This window comes from Alosa sapidissima, chromosome 3 (assembly GCF_018492685.1).
Source record: "Alosa sapidissima isolate fAloSap1 chromosome 3, fAloSap1.pri, whole genome shotgun sequence".
Taxonomy (NCBI): domain Eukaryota; kingdom Metazoa; phylum Chordata; class Actinopteri; order Clupeiformes; family Clupeidae; genus Alosa; species Alosa sapidissima.
In genome coordinates this window covers 41615631-41639930 of record NC_055959.1, presented here as the reverse complement: position 1 = coordinate 41639930, position 24300 = coordinate 41615631, and the positions used below count along the sequence as shown (strand labels likewise).

Sequence of the window (24300 nt, the reverse complement as noted above, 5' to 3'; positions counted from 1 at the left end):
GAGCTTCTAGCCTGATGCGCTAACACACATCAACAGAGCATCTTGCCTTCTCCAACGAGGGTAAGTAACATCACTGCTACAGGCAACAAACTAGTTGTCGAGTTTAGTGAAAAGCAGCATGGACTAATAACGTGTGTGGGATGTTAACGTGTGTGTTGCAATATGAATGAATGAAGTCATATAAGTCGTAAACCATACACACCCCTTGTTGCTAACACGGATGTGGAACGAATGAAATTGCCTTAAAATAGTGTGTATGTGTGTTTTCAGTGACACTATCTGTGACCTGGGAGGCGTGGATGAGTTGGCCAACTATGGGGAGTACTCCGGAGCGCCCAGCGAACAGCAGACCTACGACTACGCCAAGACCATCCTCTCCCTCATGACCCGAGAGAAGCACAAGGAAGGTGTGTGTGTGTAACGGAGGCGAACTGAGCTAGCGTGCTAGTTGTCCATGTAAATCCTCACAGCCCTAACCTTAAGAACGCTTTTATCTGCTGAATTGGGAGCCTGGGCTTTTAGCTCAGTGGTTAGAGCGCTCGACTCCCATGCCGGTGTGTGTTGAGGTGGCGGGTTCGAGGGCTGTGAGCGGCGGACGAATTACGATCTTTGTTACATGTGCACGTGCGTGCATGCAGAAATAATCAAAGTCATTCACGAGTCTCTAAACTACATGCCTGGCCGCTTATTCACAGTTTAATGGTCCATGCTTGAGGAAGCCTGGGGCTTGTTGCACAAAACACCTGAAGATTTTCCATAAATTCTGATTTAAGGTTGCCTTAAAATAGCCCCACATAATCACATACCCTTCACCATACCTAGAGATTGGCATGGTGTGTATTTCAGTTAGCCTATTAGCTGGTTTGATTTGCATTGAGCTATTTTAATTTCAAAGGCTAAGGGAACTTTATCAGGATGCAAAGTATCCTGGATCCATGATATAACTGGCCTTTAAAAATAAAAATCTGCCTGCCTCTATGGGAATTTAACAGGGGTTTGAACAGGGGTTCAAATACTTATGCCCCCTGTATTTTAAGGAAGAACATTTATTTATGATACATTATTCATTCACAAAGAAAATTGGTGTCCTTAAAGGAGGAGTTCGGTGTGATATTGACCTAAAGTGTGTTGAAACATGATACTGAGTGTGAACTTTTCTACTTTTCATAGCTCATCTCTGCTTGTCCCCTGCACTCCGAAATCTGGCGCTAGTTAGCCAATGCTATCAACAGGTTTTCAAAAGGGGTGCCTCGGGCATCGGCCTAGCCATGCAAATAAATCACTGTTTTACACCATTTAGCTCCACACTTCATTGGTATACTTCCGAGGGCCCTGACATTTAAAACGAGACATTGAAAACTTTGAAAAAGCACTGGTACGAGTACGAATGAACAGGTATGATAAGGGATCAGATTCCAAAAATAATTCCGTGATCATTTCAATAATTACAATGACAGTAATTTTGTTTTAATCACTTAAACAGCATCAAATTAGCAGTATTTTTTAACAAATTTATAAATGGTGCACTGGTGTAAATGGTCACTTTAACAGCAATTCATGTTTAGTTCTCAATCTTCTGCCAGCTCCGCTCCGCTATGAGCTAGTGCTGCAGTCCCGGCGTCATGGGGGGGCTTTGGGGGGCCAGGCCCGTCCTGGAAGCCATCTGTGCCCGCCCTGGACGAGCTTGGCTGCACCAACCAACCCCAATCCCATAGATTGATTTTGAACACTTATTAAATGTAGGCCTATAATATACGTTTGTCAGTCTAGCAAGTAGCAAATAAAAGTTGTAAAATCTGTATTATTCCGTAGCTAATCAATCAGGAACATTCGGTAAGCCCATCACCTAAATGGAGAGGAGGTTACGTGGCGCAGTCTACTTTACTTCTGCACTAACCCCTGTCATCCGATGACAAATATGCTTATCGGCTCGCAGGTAGGCTATATCTCATATCGTAGTTAGTAGCCTAGAGGTAGTATAGGCCTAGTAGTTTCTCGGTTTGTTTGATAGCGTTACTGTTTTTTCTTCTGAGCTAGTCTGAGAACAGGAAGCTTATTACCACTCCAGGGACGAAGTTATCCGTAACTTCGGGGCTAACTCCCTAACACTATATCTGAAAGAGAGTGCCATCTATATGTTAGCAAATGAACGAGGATTTTGGTTTTATCTGCGGATTTATTTTTGCATTATTTTGGATATGACTAGCTCCAGTCTCAGCAGCACGTCTACTTTTTCCACACGCATCTCAGTTCTAACCATAGACTGTAAAAAATAGGTTCTAACACACATATCCCCTCTCGCTTTCTCTCTCCATCCCTGCGCACGGGGCTCTCTTAAAGGAGCTGCACCATCTTACAACAATTGCATCTACATTTTCATATTAGAATGTTTTGTCAAGTGTAAGCTTAAACTACCGTGATCAATTCCTGGAAAGGTGTAATGCCTGTCTGAAATTGTGTCTGCCGCCGGGTCTGTAGTGCTGTGCCTATGGCTGTGCCCTCACAGTTTATAAATGGTCAGTAGTGGAAACTATTGTTGCTTCCATGATTTCCTTTTAAAAGTTTCTTATAAGAAGGAGGGATCAGTTACCAGCAATGACAAGCCAGCTGGAACCTGCCGCTCTCTCTCCCTCTCGTGAGCGCGAACGTTCAAGTTAGATCTGCTGCAAAGGAGTAACTTAGAGTAGCCCTATCATCTGTAACATGATGTTTTGACATTGGAAACGTTCTTTAAGAAGAGTGAAAAGCAGTTTGCAGTAAAGCTAAAAATAGCGAGTAGCCTGAAAACCTAATTAAATGGTTGGCGGGCCGGATGCGGCTTGCAGGCCGCAGTTTGCCCACCCCTGCCCTACAGGAAGCCCTAGTTAGCTTTGTAGCCCTACAGGAAGCCCTAGTTAGCTTTGTAGCCCTACAGAAAGCCCTACAGGAAGCCCTAGTTAGCTTTGTAGCCCTACAGGAAGCCCTAGTTAGCTTTCTAGTCCTAGGGGAAGCCCTAGTTAGCTTTCTAACCCTAGAGGAAGCCCTAGTTAGCTTTTTAGCCCTAGAGGAAGCCCTAGTTAGCTTTCTAGTCTTAGGGGAAGCCCTAGTTAGCTTTCTAACCCTAGAGGAAGCCCTAGTTAGCTTTGGACTTGGTGCTGACCAGTCATGTTTCTCTGTCTCCCCCTGGTGGGCTCCAGGTAAAGTGCTTATCATCGGCGGAAGCATCGCCAACTTCACAAACGTGGCCGCCACCTTCAAAGTAAGACCTCCTGACCTCACACACACCCACACACACACACATAAAGACTTATTTTCACACACACGCATAAATACTTGCCTTCACACACACACTCACAAATACTTTCCTACACACACACACACACACACACGCATAAATACTTGCCTTCACACACACTCTCTTGCACTCCTGCTTTAGGGCATTGTCCGGGCGATCAGGGACTTCCAGGCGCCACTGAAGGAGCACGAGGTTTCCATCTTCGTACGGCGAGGAGGCCCCAACTACCAGGAGGGCCTGCGCGTGATGGGCGAAGTTGGTAAGGCTGTGTGTGTGTCCGTGTGTGTGTGTGTCCGTGTCTGTGTGTCTGTCTGTGTGTGTGTGTCTGTCTGTGTGTGTGTGTCTGTCTGTGTGTGTGTGTGTGTCTGTGTGTGTGTGTGTGTCTGTGTGTGTCTGTGTGTGTCTGTGTGTGTCTGTGTGTGTCTGTGTGTGTCTGTGTGTGTCCGTCCGTGTCTGTGTGTGTCCGTGTGTGTGTGTGTGTCTGTCCGTCCGTGTCTGTGTGTGTGTCCGTGTGTGTCTGTGTCTGTGTCCGTCCGTGTGTGTGTCCGTGTGTGTGTCTGTGTCTGCGTGTGTGTGCTTGTGTGTGTGTGTGCGCCTGTGTCAGTGTCTGTGTGTCCGTCCGTGTGTGTGTGTGCGTGTCCGTGTGCGTGTCCGTGTACGTCCGTGTGTGTCCGTGTCTGTCCGTGTGTGTGTGTGTGTGTGTGCACGTGTGTGTGTGTGTGTGTCTCACGTGCTGTTCCCCTGTCCTGTAGGAAAGACGACGGGCATTCCTATCCACGTGTTCGGGACGGAGACTCACATGACGGCCATAGTTGGCATGGCACTGGGCCACCGGCCAATCCCCAATCAGCCTCCAGCCGACGCCCACACAGCCAACTTCCTGCTCAACTCCAACAGCAGTGCAGCGGTGTGTGTGTGTCTGTGTCTGTGTCTGTGTGTGTGTGTGTGTGTGGTCTGTCTGTCTGTCTGTGTCTGTGCGTGTGTGTCTGTGTGTCTGTCTGTGTGTCTGTCTGTCTGTGTGTCTGTCTGTCTGTGTCTGTCTGTCTGTCTGTGTGTCTGTCTGTCTGTGTGTCCGTTTGTGTGTGTGTGTGCGTGTGTTTATTTGTGTGTGTGTGTGCGTGCGCGTGCGTGTGTGTGTGGCCAATCAGGATAGAACATCTTAGTGCTCAGTTCATTTTGGATACTTTGCGAAACGAGGACTTTGGCAGTTGTAGCGTACAGTCAGTTTTGAGTCGTCAAAGCGTAGTTCTATAAAGAGTTCATCTTACATCACTCTCTTGAGTTCTGGTTAGCGTTAGCGTTAGAGTTAGCGTTAGCTCTCACAAACTTTGAGTGAACTTCAGCTGATTCTGATTCAAAGGATTCTTTGGTTTTATTGATGTGTGTGTGTGTGTGTGTGTGTGTGTGTGTGTAGACTCCAGCTTCCAGTAGGACTGCCTCCTTCTCTGAACCTAAGGCTGCTGCAGATGTCACTCCTGCAAAGAAACTGAAACCAGGTGTCCCACCAGGTAATGCTGACGTGTGTGTGTGTGTGTGTGTGTGTGTGTGTGTGTTAGGGCTGCTGTCTTGGTCCCTCTCTTTGTATTTTTTTTTTGTCCTCTTTGGTTTTATCTGTTGTTCTCTTCATCCTTCATTTCACTCTGATTCTCTCCATCCTTATCTCCATGGCTGCCTCCTCTCTAAGCTCTCTATCCCTCCTGCACTCTGAGGACATTTAGTGCCACAGGCCTCACAGGTAAGAGCACAACTACCCTGGGGTAACAGCACAACTACCCTGGGGTAACAGCACAACTACCTAGCTATTAGGTTACTAGCTGTCTTTGTCCCTCCTCACTCTATCTTTCCCTATCGCACCCCCCTGCGCTCTCGCTCTCTCTCTCTCTCTCTCTCTCTCTCTCTCTCTCTCTCTCTCTCTCTCTCTCTCTCTCTCTGCTCTCTCTCTCTCTCTCTCTCTCTCTCTCTCTCTCTCTCTCTCTCTCTCCTGCTCTCTCTCTCTCTCTCTCCTGCTCTCTCCTGCTCTCTCTCACTCTCTCTCCTGCTCTCTCTCACACTCTCTCTCTCTCTCTCCTGCTCTCTCTCACTCTCTCTCCTGCTCTCTCTCACACTCTCTCTCTCTCTCTCCTGCTCTCTCCTGCTCTCTCTCTCTCTCACACTCTCTCTCTCTCTTTCCTGCTCTCTCTCTCTCCTGCTCTCTCTCTCTCCTGCTCTCTCTCTCTCTCCCTCTCTCTCTTTCCTGCTCTCTTTCCTGCTCTCTCTCTCTCTCTCTCTCTCCTGCTCTCTCTCACTCTCTCTCTCTCTCTCCTGCTCTCTCTCACACTCTCTCTCTCTCTCTCACACTCTCTCTCTCTCTCACACTCTCTCTCTCTCTCCTGCTCTCTCTCACTCTCTCTCCTGCTCTCTCTCACACTCTCTCTCTCTCTCTCCTGCTCTCTCCTGCTCTCTCTCTCTCTCACACTCTCTCTCTCTCTTTCCTGCTCTCTCTCTCTCCTGCTCTCTCTCTCTCCTGCTCTCTCTCTCTCTCCCTCTCTCTCTTTCCTGCTCTCTTTCCTGCTCTCTCTCTCTCTCTCTCTCTTTCCTTCTCTCTCTCTCTCTTTCCTTCTCTCTCTCTCTCTCTCTCTCTCTCTCTCTCTCTCTCCCTCTCTTTCTCCTGCTCTCTCTCTCTCTCATACCTGCAGTCTAGTTGCTGCTCAGCATTTTACGGACTGCATGAATAGATTAAGTTCTCTCAGCCTGTTTGCCTGGAGGCTTCAAAGTGCTGTTGGGGGATGCCACACACACACACACACACACACACATTCTGCCACATACACACACACACACACTCTCTGCCTCACACACACACACACACACACACACTTGAAAGTGCTAATGAGGAGCACCACAGTGCTTTGAAACCTCCTCTCCTTTACAACAAGTCTCTCCCCTTCAGAAGAGAGAAGAGCATGAACCTGTGTGTGTGTGTGTATACGTGCAGGAGAACCATGTAGTTCCAGAATGGTGTTTAACTTGCTCCTGTGTGTGTGTGTGTGTGTGTGACAGAGCCGAAGGCCTCAGTTGGTTCCAGTGGAGGTAGGGAAGAGCATGAGAGTGCCCATATAAACACCCATCCCCTGTTCCCTCCTCTTACCTGTGTGTGTGTGTGTGTGTGTGTGTGTGTGTGTGTGTGTGTTGTCCCCATATAAACACCCATCCCCTGTTCCCTCCTCTTACCTGTGTGTGTGTGTGTTGTCCCCAATCAGCACCCATCCTCTCTTTCTAATGTGTGTGTTGTGTTGCCAGCCCCCGATCAACACCCATCTGCTCTTTCCAATATGTGTGAGTGTATGAGTCTGTGTGTTGCCAGTCACCTATCCACAACCCTATCTCTTTTGAGTCATTTGTATATGTGTGTGTGCATATGTGTGTGCATATGTGTTTGATTTTCAACCTCAGCAATTGTAAGCACCCAAAGTAGAAACTCAGCCCCTCCCTCCCCTTCCCATGATGAATCAGTACCAGCCCTCCCCTTTACCCATGATGCACCAGTACCAGCCCCCCCCTTTACCCATGAGGCCTCTGGAGCACTAGCTCCTCCCCTTTACCCATGAGGCCTCTGGAGCACTAGCTCCTCCCCTTTACCCATGAGGCCTCTGGAGCACTAGGCCCTAGAAGGAGACCATTGCTAGCAAGATTGGAACCCAAAATCCAACTCCACATCAGAACCGGAATTGTTTTGTCAGAACCAACCAGACCAAATCATATATTGATATCAGTTACTTTGGCAGAACCACACGGACCACATCACATTAGGATTATCAGTTACTTTGGCAGAACCACACAGACCACATCACATTAGGATTATCAGATCTGTTGTTGTGCTCCGCCTCCTTTAGTTGAAGGACTGATAACATTCCAATAGGAGCGTGCCAGCCATTAGAACAGTAATGTAGCAGAACAGTACCGTTAGAACAGTAATGTAGCAGAATGTTAGCCTGGCTCCGCCATTAGAACAGTAATGTAGCAGAACAGTACCGTTAGAACAGTAATGTAGCAGAATGTTCGTCTGGCTCCGCCTGTCTACGTACTTCCGATCAATTTCATTTACCTACAGTACTCTGTCTGGAATAGCTTGATCCGCCCTCGTTTACTCCGGCTTCAGGACGGCCAACCAACCAGCGAACAGAGGGCGTGACTGAGAGAGATTACGTTACACAGGGCGTGACTGAGAGAGATTACGTTACACAGGCATCTTTAATTTGCTACGTCCCCCCCCGAAGCAGACCGCTTGGAATATATCAACGTGGGGAGCAAAAGGGGCTTATATAGCCTACTTATGAAAATCAGTTGTTCAAAACCTTTATTTTAGTAAACTCTGTGTACACCAACAATTTTCTCAATGCTCGAGTTCATGTGTAGAGACACTGATGATACTTCGATCAAAGTTTCATGTTGTGTCGAGCCTTTGTAGTGTTTGAAAAATAGCGATTTTGACGCGATTGTATCAAAAAAGTAGTGGCCCTATAGGATTCCCAGTGGTTCAAAGGAACAATGATTTTAAACCTCAAACTGTGCCCTCCCACCCGGAAATAAACGTACGCCTATGGATCTAGGCCAGACTCTCTGCGAAGTCAGAGAGTCTGTTTTCCAGGCTAGTTCTATTACCTTAAAACAACCCAATGTAGTTATATTACCCAATGCAGTTGCATTACCATAAAACAACCCAATGCAGTTCTATTACCTTAAAACAACCCAATGCAGTTCTATTACCATAAAACAACCCAATGCAGTTCTATTGCCTTAAAACAATCCAATGTAGTTCTATTACCCAATGCAGTTCTATTACCATAAAACAACCCAATGCAGTTCTATTACCTTAAAACAACCCAATGCAGTCCTATTAGTTATATTATATCTCTCAGTCCCAATGCAGTTCTATTACCATAAAACAACCCAATGCAGTTCTATTACCTTAAAACAACCCAATGTAGTTCTATTACCCAATGCAGTTCTATTACCTTAAAACAACCCAATGCAGTTCTATTACCTTAAAACAACCCAATGTAGTTCTATTACCCAATGCAGTTCTATTACCATAAAACAACCCAATGCAGTTCTATTACCTTAAAACAACCCAATGCAGTTCTATTACCATAAAACAACCCAATGCAGTTCTATTACCTTAAAACAACCCAATGTAGTTATATTACCCAATGCAGTTGCATTACCATAAAACAACCCAATGCAGTTCTATTACCTTAAAACAACCCAATGCAGTTCTATTACCATAAAACAACCCAATGCAGTTCTATTGCCTTAAAACAATCCAATGTAGTTCTATTACCCAATGCAGTTCTATTACCATAAAACAACCCAATGCAGTTCTATTACCATAAAACAACCCAATGCAGTTCTATTACCTTAAAACAACCCAATGCAGTTCTATTACCTTAAAACAACCCAATGTAGTTCTATTACCCAATGCAGTTCTATTACCTTAAAACAACCCAATGCAGTTCTATTACCTTAAAACAACCCAATGTAGTTCTATTACCCAATGCAGTTCTATTACCATAAAACAACCCAATGCAGTTCTATTACCTTAAAACAACCCAATGCAGTTCTATTACCTTAAAACAACCCAATGCAGTCCTATTAGTTATATTATATCTCTCAGTCCCAATGCAGTTCTATTGCCCAATGCAGTTCTATTACCTTAAAATAACTGCTTCAAATTCATGGTACCCTGACACAATACGGAGAATAAAGTCTCTGCCATTGCCCAGAATGATATTGCACTGTGTAATGCTGTTGATCAAGTAGGATCATAACCTGTTCACTTGGTTTTTAATTAGCTGGGTACCGTGTAAGTGCTCAATTGAGTTATATTGATGTCAAGGGGCATTAATATGGATGATATAAGAGTCAACATTTTGAGCAATGTTGCAGGGAAACCACATAACCGGTTTAATGTGTTCCGATGAACAAAGTCCTCAAGAGGGGGTGTAATGTGTGTGTGTGTGAGCAACTTAGGCGTTACTCATCTTTCACTGGATAATCTTCCTGAATCTCAATAGTCTGTCTGGGCAAATTATTAAGTCAGCATCAGTCAGAGGCTACATTCCTCATGTTGCACTTTTCAAATGTCATCACATCACCAAAAGTATTGTTTTTACAAAAAATATTTGGCAGCATTTTTAAACTACTAACTACACCCATATACTAAGTATCTTGATACAAAATACAAAGCCATTTTCTTCAACTCAATAAAATACAAATTACAAAATACTATGATTATGTATGAAGTGATCTGAAAATATGGTTCTCAACCGTCTCATTAGAGCTTACGCTAAATGACGCACTACCATAGAGCTTACGCTAAATGACGCACTACCATAGACTTTGAATGGGAAAAATACTTCCTTGTCATGCCCAGTGCAACAACTTCCTTGTTTGAAAATGATTGATGTTAGGGAATGTGTGATGTCACAGTCCTGTCTAGCATGATTATATGTGAGTGGTTAGAACAGTATTCTAGAACTGATAGTTCCGTTCCATGATTGGGATTGGCTGAATCAAGTTCGATGCCGTTGTAAAATGAATGATAGTGAATGGGTGATGTCAGTCCTGCTGGTCCAGCGTTTTCATACGTCTGTGGTTAGAACGGTAATATAGATAGATAGATAGATAGATAGATAGATAGATAGATACTTTATGTAACAGAATGCAGCAGTCCCCAGACCACCCATGTTGTGAGGCCTCTCCTGATTCTGCACTAATCTGCTGCTGGCAACCCTGGAAACGACAGCAGCTCGTGCAAGGAAGTCATATGTCCGCTAGCATCGCAAATGAGAACAAATTATGTAGTTTGGCGACTACTGATCAAGGATCATAGCTGAGTCTAGACCATGAAAACAACATGGATGATTTCTACAAAATGAATGCGAGGATGGCTTATGTTCTGTAGCTGTGTCAGACCTCTTAAAATAGTATGTATACCACTAAACAAACAATTTAGCCTGTAACTCTTTTCTATTGGCGTTAATGAACCTGAATGAGTTCATCTTTGTTCAGTGTCTTGTCAGACACGGACCCATCTACAAACCAATCAATGTCCGGTGTCTGGAGACGCAGATCAGGAAGGAGACAGCAACAGATATCGTCAACTTTCAATAGTGTGCTCACAAAATTTCAGTGTATGAAACCAAAACTGACTGAATCAAGCCAGTAGTGTGACACACTAAATTATCTTAGGCTAAACATACTGTATACATTCTAATATACCCACTGCTCTGTGTGTGTGTGTGTGTGCGTGTGCGGTTAGGTGTTGCAGTGAATGCAGTGTTGGCTTTGAAGTGTGATTTAATATTGTGTCTCCTCAACTGACTAATCAGACAAACAGATCCTCATATTCACATGTTCTCCTCATAATACTTGCAGATCCTCATGTTAACATGTTCTCATAATACTCACAGATCCTCATGTTCTCCTCATAATACTCACAGATCCTCATATTCACATGTTCTCCTCATAATACTCACAGATCCTCATATTCACATGTTCTCATAATACTCACAGATCCTCATATTCACATGTTCTCCTCATAATACTCACAGATCCTCATATTCACATGTTCTCCTCATAATATTCACAGATCCTCATATTCACATGTTCTCCTCATAATACTCACAGATCCTCATATTCACATGTTCTCCTCATAATATTCACAGATCCTCATAATACTCACAGATCCTCATGTTCACATGTTCTCCTCATAATACTCACAGATCCTCATATTCACATGTTCTCATAATACTCACAGATCCTCATATTCACATGTTCTCCTCATAATACTCACAGATCCTCATATTCACATGTTCTCCTCATAATACTCACAGATCCTCATGTTCACATGTTCTCCTCATAATACTCACAGTGCATTCAGGAATTATGCAGGCCCTTTCACTTTTCACCTCTTATTGCAGCATTAAGCTAAAATTGTGTACATTCAGCACATCAATCAACATCAATTTAATATTTGAATCATAATGACGAGGTGAACATTTTTTTCAAAAGTGTAATATAATGACTGAAGGACATGATGCATACATAATAGTAATGATGATGATGATGATGATGATGATGATGATGATGATGATGATAATAAATACACAATAACAATAATGATAATAAGGTATGCAGACCCTCTGCTGTGACATTTGCATTTTAGCTCAGGGTCCTCCCATTTTAGCTCAGGGCCCTCCCATTTTAGCTCCGGGTCCTCCCATTTAAGCTCAGGGTCCTCCCATTTAACTGAAGAGTTTATAGACCAGAGAAAGTCAGGATTGGAAAGGGTGTCCACCCGTGTAATGATGGGGTCAAAGTGGTGACATTTGCTTTGGTGAAGTTAGTTTTCCTTCTGGAGGATTGTCCCATCTCTGTAGCACTCACAACCTTTAGGGGTGCAGTCATCATTTAGGGGTGCAATCATCATTTAGGGTTTTTTTTTCTGTGTATATATTTACCCATTCGTGTGGACATGGCCGGAGTTGGTATGAAAGGGATAATTGACCCCCTGGGTTGGTTAACTAAGGGTTAAGTAACGCCAAGGACACAAAAGTGAAGGGGTCTGAATATCTTCTAAACGGAATGCTTTGCAGACTGGCCAATCAGAGCCTCTGAAATCTACAGTAGCACGTCATGATGATCTTATCCTCCTTCTTCTCTCTCTCTCCCTCACTCCCTCTTTCTCTCTCTCTCCCTCCCTCACTCCCTCTTTCTCTCTTTCTCCCTCCCTCACTCCCTCTTTCTCTCTCTCTCCCTCCCTCACTCCCTCTTTCTCTCTCTCTCTCTCTCCCTCCTTCACTCCCTCTTTCTCTCTCCCTCCCTCCCTCACTCCCTCTTTCTCTCTCTCTCCCTCCCTCACTCCCTCTTTCTCTCTCCCTCCCTCTCACTCACTCTTTCTCTTTATCCTTCTCTCTCTCTCTCTCTCTCTCTCTCTCTCTCTCTCTCTCTCTCTCCCTCCCTCACTCCCTCTTTCTCTCTCTCTCCCTCCCTCACTCCCTCTTTCTCTTTATCCTACTCTCTCTCTCTCTCTCTCTCTCTCTCTCTCTCTCCCTCAGCGAAGGCCACAACTCTCTTCAGTAAGCAGTCGAAGGCTCTGGTGTGGGGCATGCAGACCCGTGCAGTGCAGGGCATGATGGACTTTGACTATGTGTGTTCACGCGACGCCCCCTCTGTTGCTGCCATGGTCTACCCCTTCACGTAAGCCACCCAACCTTTAACTCTTCCTCTCTCCTGACCTTTAACCCTACCTCTCTCCTGACCTTTACCTGACCTTTAACCCTACCTCTACCCCTTCATGTGTGTGTGTGGGTGCAGGGGGGACCATAAGCAGAAGTTCTACTGGGGACATAAGGAGATTCTGTTGCCGGTCTACAAGAACATGGCCGACGCGGTGAGGAAGCACCCAGAGGTGGACGTGCTCATCAGCTTCGCCTCACTTCGCTCCGCATACGACAGCGCCATGGAAACCATGCAGTACCCGCAGGTCAGGCTTGCACACTCAGGGCGCGTGTGTGTGTAGATCCACACTCTATCGCCATCATAGCTGAGGGGATTCCTGAGGCTCTTATTCTCTGTTATTCTGTGTGTGTGTGTGTGTAGATCCACACTATCGCCATCATAGCTGAGGGGATTCCTGAGGCTCTGACCCGCCGACTCATTAAGAAGGCTGATGAGAAGGGCGTGACCATCATTGGCCCAGCAACGGTTAGTCCCGCCCACTCTTTCACAGGTTTAAAGCAGCAGCACACTTGGAAGTGCACAAACATGATGGTAACCAAGGAAACATGATTGTAACCATGGTCTCTTATGAGGGAAAAGCATCAAGCAAAATGTCAAAGCCTTAAAATAGCACAGCATTATTAGGTATAACTTTATCAAAAAATAAATAAATCATAATTTCATACCTCTCGTTGCTTTCATTGTAGACTATGTGTATATATGTTAATAATATATGTTTATATATGTTATTATATATGTGTATGTTAACTTTACCAAACAGTATAGAAGTAAACCCCCTGTCCTCGCCCCGCTCCCCCTCGTTACAGCCCTAGTATTAAGCCTGTGTGTGTGTGTTTGTTTAGGTGGGGGGTATAAAGCCTGGCTGTTTTAAGATTGGCAACACGGGCGGGATGCTTGACAACATTCTGGCGTCCAAGCTGTACCGTCCAGGAAGTGTGGCGTATGTGTCTCGCTCAGGAGGGATGTCCAACGAACTCAACAACATCATCTCCCGCACCACAGATGGAGTCTACGAGGGAGTGGCTATAGGAGGAGATAGGTAGGTGTGTGTGTGTGTGTGTGTGTGTGTGGTCAATCAGTACAGGAAGAGTAGCGCTCTACCAGCATACAGGAAGTGTAGTGTCCTAACTAGCAGCTTACAGGATGGGAGCAGGAAGTGTAGTGTCCTAACTAGCAGCTTACAGGAAGGGAACAGGAAGTGTAGCAGGTAGTGTCCTTACCAGTAGCTTACAGGAAGTGTAGTGTCCTAACTAGCAGCTTACAGGAAGGGAACAGGAAGTGTAGCAGGTAGTGTCCTTACCAGTAGCTTACAGGAAGTGTAGTGTCCTAACTAGCAGCTTACAGGAAGTGTAGTGTCCTTACCAGCACTAGTAGAAATGACAACATGCATTATCTGTTTACACACCGTTAACAGCATTAAAGATACACTATGCAATATTTTCACCTTAATATAACTTTTACAAAGCCAATTTGATGGTAAACAAACTTGTAATAGGCCATATCAGTTTTTCTAACTTGTTTTTATAAGTGCTTGCCACACTTTTTTTATACCAGAGAGCTGACAGACCTGAGCACACAGACACTTTTTTAACTATTGTTATGGTTATATTTTAATATTTTTTGTGTTAATTCCTCTTAATGCTAGTGTTTTTAAATGAAGCACTGATTTACCTTGATCTATAGCATTGCTGCATCTCATGCCTGCATGCACCTGCTCTCTAGTGAGAACGTTTATTCTGTCCAAATTTGGTCTGGTGAAAGCCTGTTGAGCACCCAAACTTTGCGAGAGTGCGTTTATTTTACCTTTGCATACCTGCCCTTGCAACTCCCTTAGCCTAGCATGTTTAGTACTGTAGTGACGTTCCAGGTTGGCCTTTTTCAGTACAGCGAGCAACTCTCCACACACAAGGCAAACTGGCTTGCCCTTCACTTCAATGAAGAAGTATTCTTAGGTCCATTTTTCTTGGAAAACACAACATTCCACCTTTCTCTTCTTGGTGGATGCCATGCTAGCTGAGCAGCGATTAGACTTAGAAGCCTGGGACACTGCGGGATGTGCTTAGGCTGGATCAAAGTCTTTGGCCCATGGTCCCCACCCCTGCCCTAGACCAGCGGTTCTCAACCTTTTTTCAGTGATGTACCCCCTGTGAAATATTTTCTCAGCCAAGTACCCCCTAACCAGCGCAAAGCATTTTTAGTTGAGAAAATAGACTTAAAACAGAGCACTGTACCATCAGTGTCTAATTTATTAAACTTTGGAACTGATAAACACATACAAAATTCAAACATTTTGGGGGAAAAAACTATTTTGAACATTTTACATTTTAATGATCCATGACTACATTTATTGCAAATGATTCAAACTAATGTAGTAAAAACAGTGACCATAGAACCATTTAAAACTATAAAATGAACCATTTAAAACTCCATAAATATGCAAAACACTAATTTGTAGTGTTCTCTCTTGAACTATAAAAAGATTAATTTTATGAACTTATATTTTCCTAAAATATTTATTAAATAATTGTTTTTAAAGTATTTTTGCATGGATTCTACTTTTTAGATATATGTATATTTTAAAATCTCACGTACCCCCAGGGGTACGCATACCCCCATTTGAGAACCACTGCCCTGGACAAACAATGGCATTAGCTAACACTGTTGTTGTGGCTAAATGCCTTAGCTACTGATAGCTAACACTACTGTTGTGGCTAAATGCCTTAGCTACTGATAGCAAACACTACTGTTGTGGCTAAATGCCTTAGCTACTGATAGCTAACACTATTGTTGTGGCTAAATGCCTTAGCTACTGATAGCTAACACTATTGTTGTGGCTAAATGCCTTAGCTACTGATAGCTAACACTGTTGTTGTGGCTAAATGCCTTAGCTACTGATAGCTAACACTATTGTTGTGGCTAAATGCCTTAGCTACTGATAGCAAACACTACTGTTGTGGCTAAATGCCTTAGCTACTGATAGCTAACACTATTGTTGTGGCTAAATGCCTTAGCTACTGATAGCTAACACTATTGTTGTGGCTAAATGCCTTAGCTACTGATAGCTAACACTGTTGTTGTGGCTAAATGCCTTAGTTACTGATAGCAAACACTACTGTTGTGGCTAAATGCCTTAGCTACTGTCAACATGGTCAGAAAATGTACGGAATGACAGTCCAAAGAGAAAATTGCAGTGTTCTTATATTATAACCATGTTTATGTTTCACAAATACACTGCACGTGCTCTGGACACTTTTCACCCTCAACAGACGCCATGTTTAGTCTAAATATATTGTGTGTGTGTGTAGATACCCAGGCTCCACCTTCATGGATCATGTGCTGAGATATCAGGATACGCCTGACGTCAAGATGATCGTGGTTTTGGGAGAGGTGAGCTGCTATCACACTACATACGTTCAATCAAACACTCATAAACACTCATGGGGCAGCCTTGGCCTACTGGTTAGCACTTCGGACCTGTAACCGGAGGGTTGCCGGTTCGAACCCCGACCAGTAGGCATGGCTGAAGTGCCTTGAGCAAGGCACCTAACCCCTCACTGCTCCCCAAGCGCCGCTGTTGATGCAGGCAGCTCACTGCACCGGGATTAGTGTGTGCTTCACCTCACTGTGTGTACACTGTGTGCTGTGTTTCACTAATTCACGGATTGGGATAAATGCAGAGACCAAATTTCTCTCACGGGATCAAAAGAGTATATATACTTATACTTATATATAAAAAAAACCACACACACACACACAATCATAAAAAGCTTCTCACACACCCACACAGTCATAAAAGCTTCTCACACTCAAAGAAGTTGCAACAACTTTTAGTATTAGTAGTAGCATTATTATTTTTATTATTATTATATTAATGTCATTAAGCTGCAACTTTTTATGGTTATTGTTGCAGAGACCTGCTGTTTTGACCTCCCTTTTTCTCCCCAGATCGGGGGCACGGAGGAGTATAAGATCGGGCACGGTGTGGCGGAGGGGCGCATCACTAAACCTGTGGTCTGCTGGTGCATTGGGACGTGTGCCACCATGTTCTCCTCTGAGGTCTGCTCTTCCTCCTCTCTCCCTCTTCCTCCTCTCTCCCTCTTCCTCCTCTCTCTCCCTCCTCCTCTCTCTCCCTCCTCCTCTCTCTCCTTCCTTTTCCTCTCTCTCCCTCCTCCTCTCTCTCCTTCCTTTTCCTTTCTCTCTCCCTCCTTCTCTCTCTCCCTCCTTTTCTTCTCTCTCTCCCTCCTCCTCTCTCCTTTTCTTCTCTCTCTCCCTCCTCCTCTCTCCCTCCTTCTCTCTCTCCCTCCTTCTCTTCTCTCTCTCCCTCCTTCTCTTCTCTCTCTCCCTCCTTCTCTTCTCTCTCTCCCTCCTTCTCTCTCTCCCTCCTTCTCTCTCTCTCTCCTTCTCCTCTCTCTCTCTCCCTCCTTCTTCTCTCTCTCTCCCTCCTTCTTCTCTCTCTCCCTCCTTCTCCTCTCTCTTTCCCTCCTTCTCCTTCTCTCTCTCCCTCCTTCTCCTCTCTCCCTCCCTCCTCCTCTCTCTCTCCCTCCTTCTCCTCTCTCTCTCCCTCTCCTCTCTCCCTCCCTCCTCCTCTCTCTCTCCCTCCTTCTCCTTCTCTCTCTCCCTCCTTCTCCTTCTCTCTCTCCCTCCTTCTCCTCTCTCCCTCCCTCCTCCTCTCCCTCTCCCTCCTTCTCCTCTCTCTCTCCCTCCTTCTTCTCTCTCTCCCTCCTTCTCCTTCTCTCTCTCCCTCCTTCTCCTCTCTCCCTCCCTCCTCCTCTCTCTCTCCCTCCTTCTCCTCTCTCTCTCCCTCCTTCTCTCTCTCTCCCTCCTTCTCTTCTCTCTCTCCCTCCTTCTCTTCTCTCTCTCCCTCCTTCTCTCTCTCCCTCCTTCTCCTCTCTCTTTCCCTCCTTCTCCTTCTCTCTCTCCCTCCTTCTCCTCTCTCCCTCCCTCCTCCTCTCTCTCTCCCTCCTTCTCCTCTCTCTCTCCCTCCTCCTCTTCTCTCCCTCCTTCTCCTCTCTCCCTCCCTCTCCTCTCTCCCTCCCTCCTCCTCTCTCTCTCCCTCCTTCTCCTTCTCTCTCTCCCTCCTTCTCCTTCTCTCTCTCCCTCCTTCTCTCTCTCCCTCCTTCTCCTCTCTCTCTCCCTCCTTCTCCTTCTCTCTCTCCCTCCTTCTCCTCTCTCCCTCCCTCCTCCTCTCTCTCTCCCTCCTTCTCCTCTCTCTCTCCCTCCTCCTCTCTCTCTCCCTCCTTCTCTCTCTCCCTCCTTTTCCTCTCCCTCTCCCTCCTTCTCCTCTCTCTCTCCCTCCTTCTCTCTCTCTCTCCCTCCTTCTCCTTCTCTCCATTCTGCTCTTTCCCTTTCTCTCTCTCTCACCCCTTCTCTTCCTCTTTCAATTCATTTCAAGAAAGCTTTATTGGTTTCAGTACCATTGCCATAGCTCAATTACATATACACTCTCTCTCTCTCTCTCTCTCTCTCTTTCTCTCTTTCTCTCTCTATCCACAACTATAATACAACTAAAGTCTGATTTAAATAACTGGCATTTATAATACAACTTAAGTTGATGTAAAGGGATTTATAATACAACTAAAGTCTGATTTAAATAACTGGCATTTATAATACAACTTAAGTTGATGTAAAGGGATTTATAATACAACTAAAGTTGATGTAAAGGGATTTATAATACAACTAAAGTTGATGTAAAGGGATTTATTCATACACACAGAGTTACTTGGGTATGGTGGATGTGGTACGGTTGGCAGCAAGTTGACCTGTGTGTGTGTGTGTGCGCGCAGGTTCAGTTTGGCCACGCGGGTGCCTGTGCCAATCAGGCGTCTGAGACGGCTGTGGCCAAGAATCAAGCACTACGAGAGGGCGGAGTCTTCGTCCCCAAGAGCTTTGATGAACTTGGAGACGCCATACGGTGGGTGTGATGTCATACGGTGGGTGTTAGTTAGTTGTCCCCTTTTCCATACCGCTTTTCATCCTGCATGGTCACAAGCACGGAATGGCACACGCATGGTCACAGACATAGGAATGACAGACATACACATTACATACATCATAGGCATTTGACACAGACTTTTACATAAATTATTGGGGGTTTCGTGGGAAAAACATACGTTATTGCACTGCATATATTTATCTGTGGGTCTTTGTGTTGTTGAGTGTTTGGATTGCTAAGGGGATTAGGCTTCTGCTGAAGCGGGCTTTATTGCACCTTATGGTTATACACACACACACACTCTGAAGCAGCAAGAGACAGAGAGGTAGAGCTGTTGGAGAGGAAAACCTAACATGAGGGTTGAATGCACACGCACACACATAAACACACACACACACACCCTAACATGCTGTAGGAGAGCAGTTAGTGTTGAATGCACACACACACACACACACTGAAGCAGCAAGAGACCGAGAGGTAGAGCTGTTGGAGAGGAAAACCTAACATGAGTGTTGAATGCACACACACACACACACACACACACACACACACACACACACACACACTGAAGCAGCAAGAGACAGAGAGGTGGAGAGGAAGACCTAACATACTGTGGGAAAGCTGTTAGTGTTAAATACACACACACACACACCCTAACATGCTGTAGTAGAGCAGTTAGTGTTGAATACACACACACACACACACACACACACACCCTAACATACTGTGGGAGAGCAGTTAGTGTTGAATGCTGACGCAACATCTGAGATGGACAGCACACACAGAGATGTGTAGAATTGTATATATATATTAGGGAGGATGGCAAAAAGAAAAGTCTCATTTAAATCAAGGCACCAGCAAGCAGCCGTGGCCCACTGGTTAGCATAGAGGCATATGTACACATCATACTATGCAGAGTTTAGAAGGCCAAATGTCATGGTAACAGCTCGGTGTTTAGAAGGCCAAATGTCATGGTAACAGCATAACATGTAGAAGGCCAAATGTCATGGTAACAGCGCAGCGTTTAGAAGGCCAAATGTCATGGTAACAGAAGGCCAAATGTCATAGTAACGGTGCAGCGTGTAGAAGGCCAAATGTCATGGTAACAGTGCAGCGTGTAGAAGGCCAAATGTCATGGTAACAGTAATATCTGCATAATGTGTGCTGTGGATGAATAACATTCTAAAATGGAGCCTGTGTGTGCTTGATTGACAGGTCGGTGTATGATGACCTGGTGGCATCAGGAGTTATTGTTCCAGCAAAGGAAGTCCCGCCCCCAACTGTTCCAATGGATTACTCATGGGCCAGAGTATGTACACACACACTCGCACTCACACACACACTTGCACTCCACACACACACACACACACACACTTGCACTCCCTCACACTCATACACACTCACACTTGCACACACACATGCTCACACTCGTACACACACACACACACATGCACTCCCTCACACACACACACTTGCACTCCCTCACACTCATACACACTCACTCACACTTGCACACACACATGCTCACACTCGTACACACTCACACTCACATGCGCGCACACACACACACACACTTGCACTCCCTCACACTCATACACACTCACTCACACTTGCACACACACATGCTCACACTCGTACACTCACACGCGCACACACACACACACTCACATGTACACGCTCACATGCGCACACACACACTCACATGTACACGCTCACATGCGCGCACACACACACTCACATGTACACGCTCACATGCGCGCACACTCGCATGTACATGCTCACATGCGCACACACACACACACACTCACATGTACACGCTCACATGCGCACACACACACTCACACTCACATGTACACGCTCACATGCGCACACACACACTCACACTCACATGTACACGCTCACATGCGCACACACACACTCACATGTACACGCTCACATGCGCACACACACACTCACACTCACATGTACATGCGCACACACACACTCACATGTACACGCTCACATGCGCACACACACACTCACACGTACATGCGCACACACACACTCACATGTACATGCTCACATGCGCACACACACACACACTCACATGTACACGCTCACATGCGCGCACACACACACACACACACTCACATGTACACGCTCACATGCACGCACACACACACACACACACTCACATGTACACGCTCACATGCGCGCACACACACACACACACACTCACATGTACACGCTCACATGCGCACACACACACTCACACTCACATGTACATGCGCACACACACTCACATGTACACGCTCACATGCGCGCACACACACACACTCACATGTACACGCTCACATGCGCGCACACACACACACTCACATGTACACGCTCACATGCGCACACACACACTCACACTCACATGTACATGCGCACACACACTCACATGTACACACACTCACATGTACACACACTCACATCTATCTATCTATCTATCTATCTATCTATCCATCCATCCTCGCTCATACACTGACTCACACAAACCCACTCAGACACGTGCACGCTCAGTGGAGTGTGTGTGCTGGGGGACGCCCATGTGTTTGAAGTGAGGACATGAGACACTGGAGAGAGGGATCAGAGAAAGGAAAGAGTTGAAAGGATGCTGCCTCCTCCTCCGGCATCTGCCTCTTCCTTTTGCTCCGTGCTCACTCCCTTCAAACAGAACTCTCGTCCGTTACCAATATTGATGAGCACACAGTACCAAGTTTTAATTAGGATTGATTAATTAGGTCTCATTAATTAGTTTTAATGATGTAGAGCCATTAACAATTCAGATGCAATTCAGAAGGGAGATTGTCAGCATTAAACCCCATGAACACACTACATATAAGCAGACTGCAGCAGTGTGTCGTTTTAACTGACACACACACACACACACACACACACCTGCAGCAGTGTTCTGTTTTTAACTTCCTCCAGTTTCCTCTCAGTGCCTTTTCTTGCATCATCATCAACAGCCCTTAGCCAGATGGCGGCATCGACCACACACACACACACACACACATATATGATCCCAACTCTCACACACTCACATTCACAACTCTCATCACACACTCACACACACGTTAACATTCATCAAACTCTCTATGCGTAGCGTAACTCATGCGTAGCGTAGCGTAACTCTCTCATGCGTAGCGTAACTCTCTCATGCGTAGCGTAACTCTCTCATGCGTAGCGTAGCGTAACTCTATGCGTAGCGTAACTCTCTCATGCGTAGCGTAGCGTAACTCTCATGCGTAGCGTAGCGTAACGCTCTCATGCGTAGCGTAACTCTATGCGTAGCGTAACTCTCTCATGTGTAGCGTAGTGTAACTCTCATGCGTAGCGTAGCGTAACGCTCTCATGCGTAGCGTAACTCTATGCGTAGCGTAACTCTATGCGTAGCGTAACGCTCTCATGCGTAACTTAACTCTCTCATGCATAGCCTAGCGTAACTCTCTCATGCGTAGCGTAGCGTAACTCTCATGCGTAGCGTAGCTCTCTCATGCGTAGCGTAACTCTCATGCGTAGCGTAGCGTAACTCTCTCATGCGTAGCGTAACTCTATGCGTAGCATAACTGTCTCATGCGTAGCATAGCGTAACTGTCTCATGCGTAGCGTAGCGTAACTCTCTCATGCGTAGCGTAACTCTATGCGTAGCATAACTGTCTCATGCATAGCGTAGCGTAACTCTCTCATGCGTAGCGTAGCGTAACTCTATGCGTAGCGTAACTCTCTCATGCGTAGCGTAACTCTCATGCGTAGCGTAGCGTAACGCTCTCATGCGTAGCGTAACTCTATGCGTAGCGTAACTCTCTCATGTGTAGCGTAGTGTAACTCTCATGCGTAGCGTAGCGTAACGCTCTCATGCGTAGCGTAACTCTATGCGTAGCGTAACTCTATGCGTAGCGTAACGCTCTCATGCGTAACTTAACTCTCTCATGCATAGCCTAGCGTAACTCTCTCATGCGTAGCGTAGCGTAACTCTCATGCGTAGCGTAGCGTAACTCTCATGCGTAGCGTAGCGTAACTCTTATGCGTAGCGTAGCTCTCTCATGCGTAGCGTAACTCTCATGCGTAGCGTAGCGTAACTCTCTCATGCGTAGCGTAACTCTATGCGTAGCATAACTGTCTCATGCGTAGCATAGCGTAACTGTCTCATGCGTAGCGTAGCGTAACTCTCTCATGCGTAGCGTAACTCTATGCGTAGCATAACTGTCTCATGCATAGCGTAGCGTAACTGTCTCATGCGTTGTGTAGCGTAACGGTCTCATGCGTAGCGTAGCGTAACTGTCTCATGCGTAGCGTAGCGTAACTGTCTCATGCGTAGCGTAGCGTAACTGTCTCATGCGTAGCGTAGCATAACTGTCTCATGCGTAGCGTAGCGTAACTCTCTCATGCGTAGCGTAACTCTCTCATGCGTAGCGTAACTCTACGCGTAGCATAACTGTCTCATGCGTAGCGTAGCGTAACTGTCTCATGCGTAGCGTAGCGTAACGTAACTGTCTCATGCGTAGCGTAGCGTAACTGTCTCATGCGTAGCGTAGCGTAACTGTCTCATGCGTAGCGTAGCGTAACTGTCTCATGCGTAGCGTAACTCTCTCATGCGTAACGTGACTCTATGCGTAGCGTAACTCTATGCGTAGCGTAACTCTCTCATGCGTAGCGTAACTCTATGCATAGCGTAGCGTAACTCTCTCATGCGTAGTGTAGCGTAACTCTCTCATGCGTAGCGTAACTCTATGCGTAGCGTAACTCTATGCGTAGCGTAGCGTAACTCTCTCATGCGTAGCGTAACTCTATGCGTAGCGTAGCGTAACTCTCTCATGCGTAGCGTAACGTAACTCTCTCATGCGTAGCGTAACTCTCTCATGCGTAGCGTAACGCAACTCTCTCTCATGCGTAGCGTAACTCTCGTGCGTAGCGTAACTCTCTCGTGCGTAGCGTAACTCTCTCATGCGTAGCGTAACGTAACGCTCTCATGCGTAGCGTAACGTAACTCTCTCATGCGTAGCGTAGCGTAACTCTGTCATGCGTAGCGTAACTCTCTCATGCGTAGCGTAACTCTCTCTCTCTCTCCCCTGCAGGAGCTGGGTCTGATCCGGAAGCCAGCATCCTTCATGACGAGCATCTGTGACGAGCGCGGCCAGGAACTTATCTACGCCGGGATGCCCATCACCGAGGTCTTCAAAGAGGAAATGGGACTGGGCGGCGTGCTGGGTCTGCTGTGGTTCCAGAGACGGTGAGACACACACACATATACACACACATACACATGCACACGTATACACACACACACTTATACATGCACACGTATACACACACAAACACACACATGCACACGTATACACACACACACTTATACATGCACACGTATACACATACACACACACACACACACATACACATGCACACGTATACACACACACACTTATACATGCACACGTATACACATACACGTATACACACACACACTTATACATGCACACGTATACACATACACACACACACACACACACTTATACATGCACACGTATACACACACACAAACACACACATGCACACGTATACACACACACACTTATACATGCACACGTATACACATACACACACACACACACACATACACATGCACACGTATACACACACACACTTATACATGCACACGTATACACATACACGTATACACACACACACTTATACATGCACACGTATACACATACACACACACACACACACACTTATACATGCACACGTATACACACACAAATAATAAAATATTCTCTTTATTTAATAC

At 45.7% G+C, this 24300-nt stretch overlaps 1 protein-coding gene across 4 annotated transcripts in view; it reads left to right on the top strand.

Annotated features, from left to right (window-relative positions):
- Positions 1 to 24300, top strand: part of LOC121705049 (ATP-citrate synthase) — a 52181-nt gene that overhangs the window by 22450 nt on the left and 5431 nt on the right. For all 4 annotated transcript variants that reach the window (XM_042085752.1, XM_042085754.1, XM_042085756.1 and 1 more), the window contains 14 exons: positions 271 to 407; positions 3177 to 3238; positions 3416 to 3533; positions 4027 to 4181; positions 4689 to 4782; positions 12373 to 12514; positions 12632 to 12800; positions 12917 to 13021; positions 13399 to 13595; positions 15862 to 15943; positions 16502 to 16612; positions 18340 to 18467; positions 19704 to 19797; positions 23591 to 23745. In XM_042085752.1, coding sequence (XP_041941686.1) covers positions 271 to 407; positions 3177 to 3238; positions 3416 to 3533; positions 4027 to 4181; positions 4689 to 4782; positions 12373 to 12514; positions 12632 to 12800; positions 12917 to 13021; positions 13399 to 13595; positions 15862 to 15943; positions 16502 to 16612; positions 18340 to 18467; positions 19704 to 19797; positions 23591 to 23745 — 1749 coding nt within the window. The remainder of the gene's footprint in view (positions 1 to 270; positions 408 to 3176; positions 3239 to 3415; positions 3534 to 4026; positions 4182 to 4688; positions 4783 to 12372; positions 12515 to 12631; positions 12801 to 12916; positions 13022 to 13398; positions 13596 to 15861; positions 15944 to 16501; positions 16613 to 18339; positions 18468 to 19703; positions 19798 to 23590; positions 23746 to 24300) is intronic.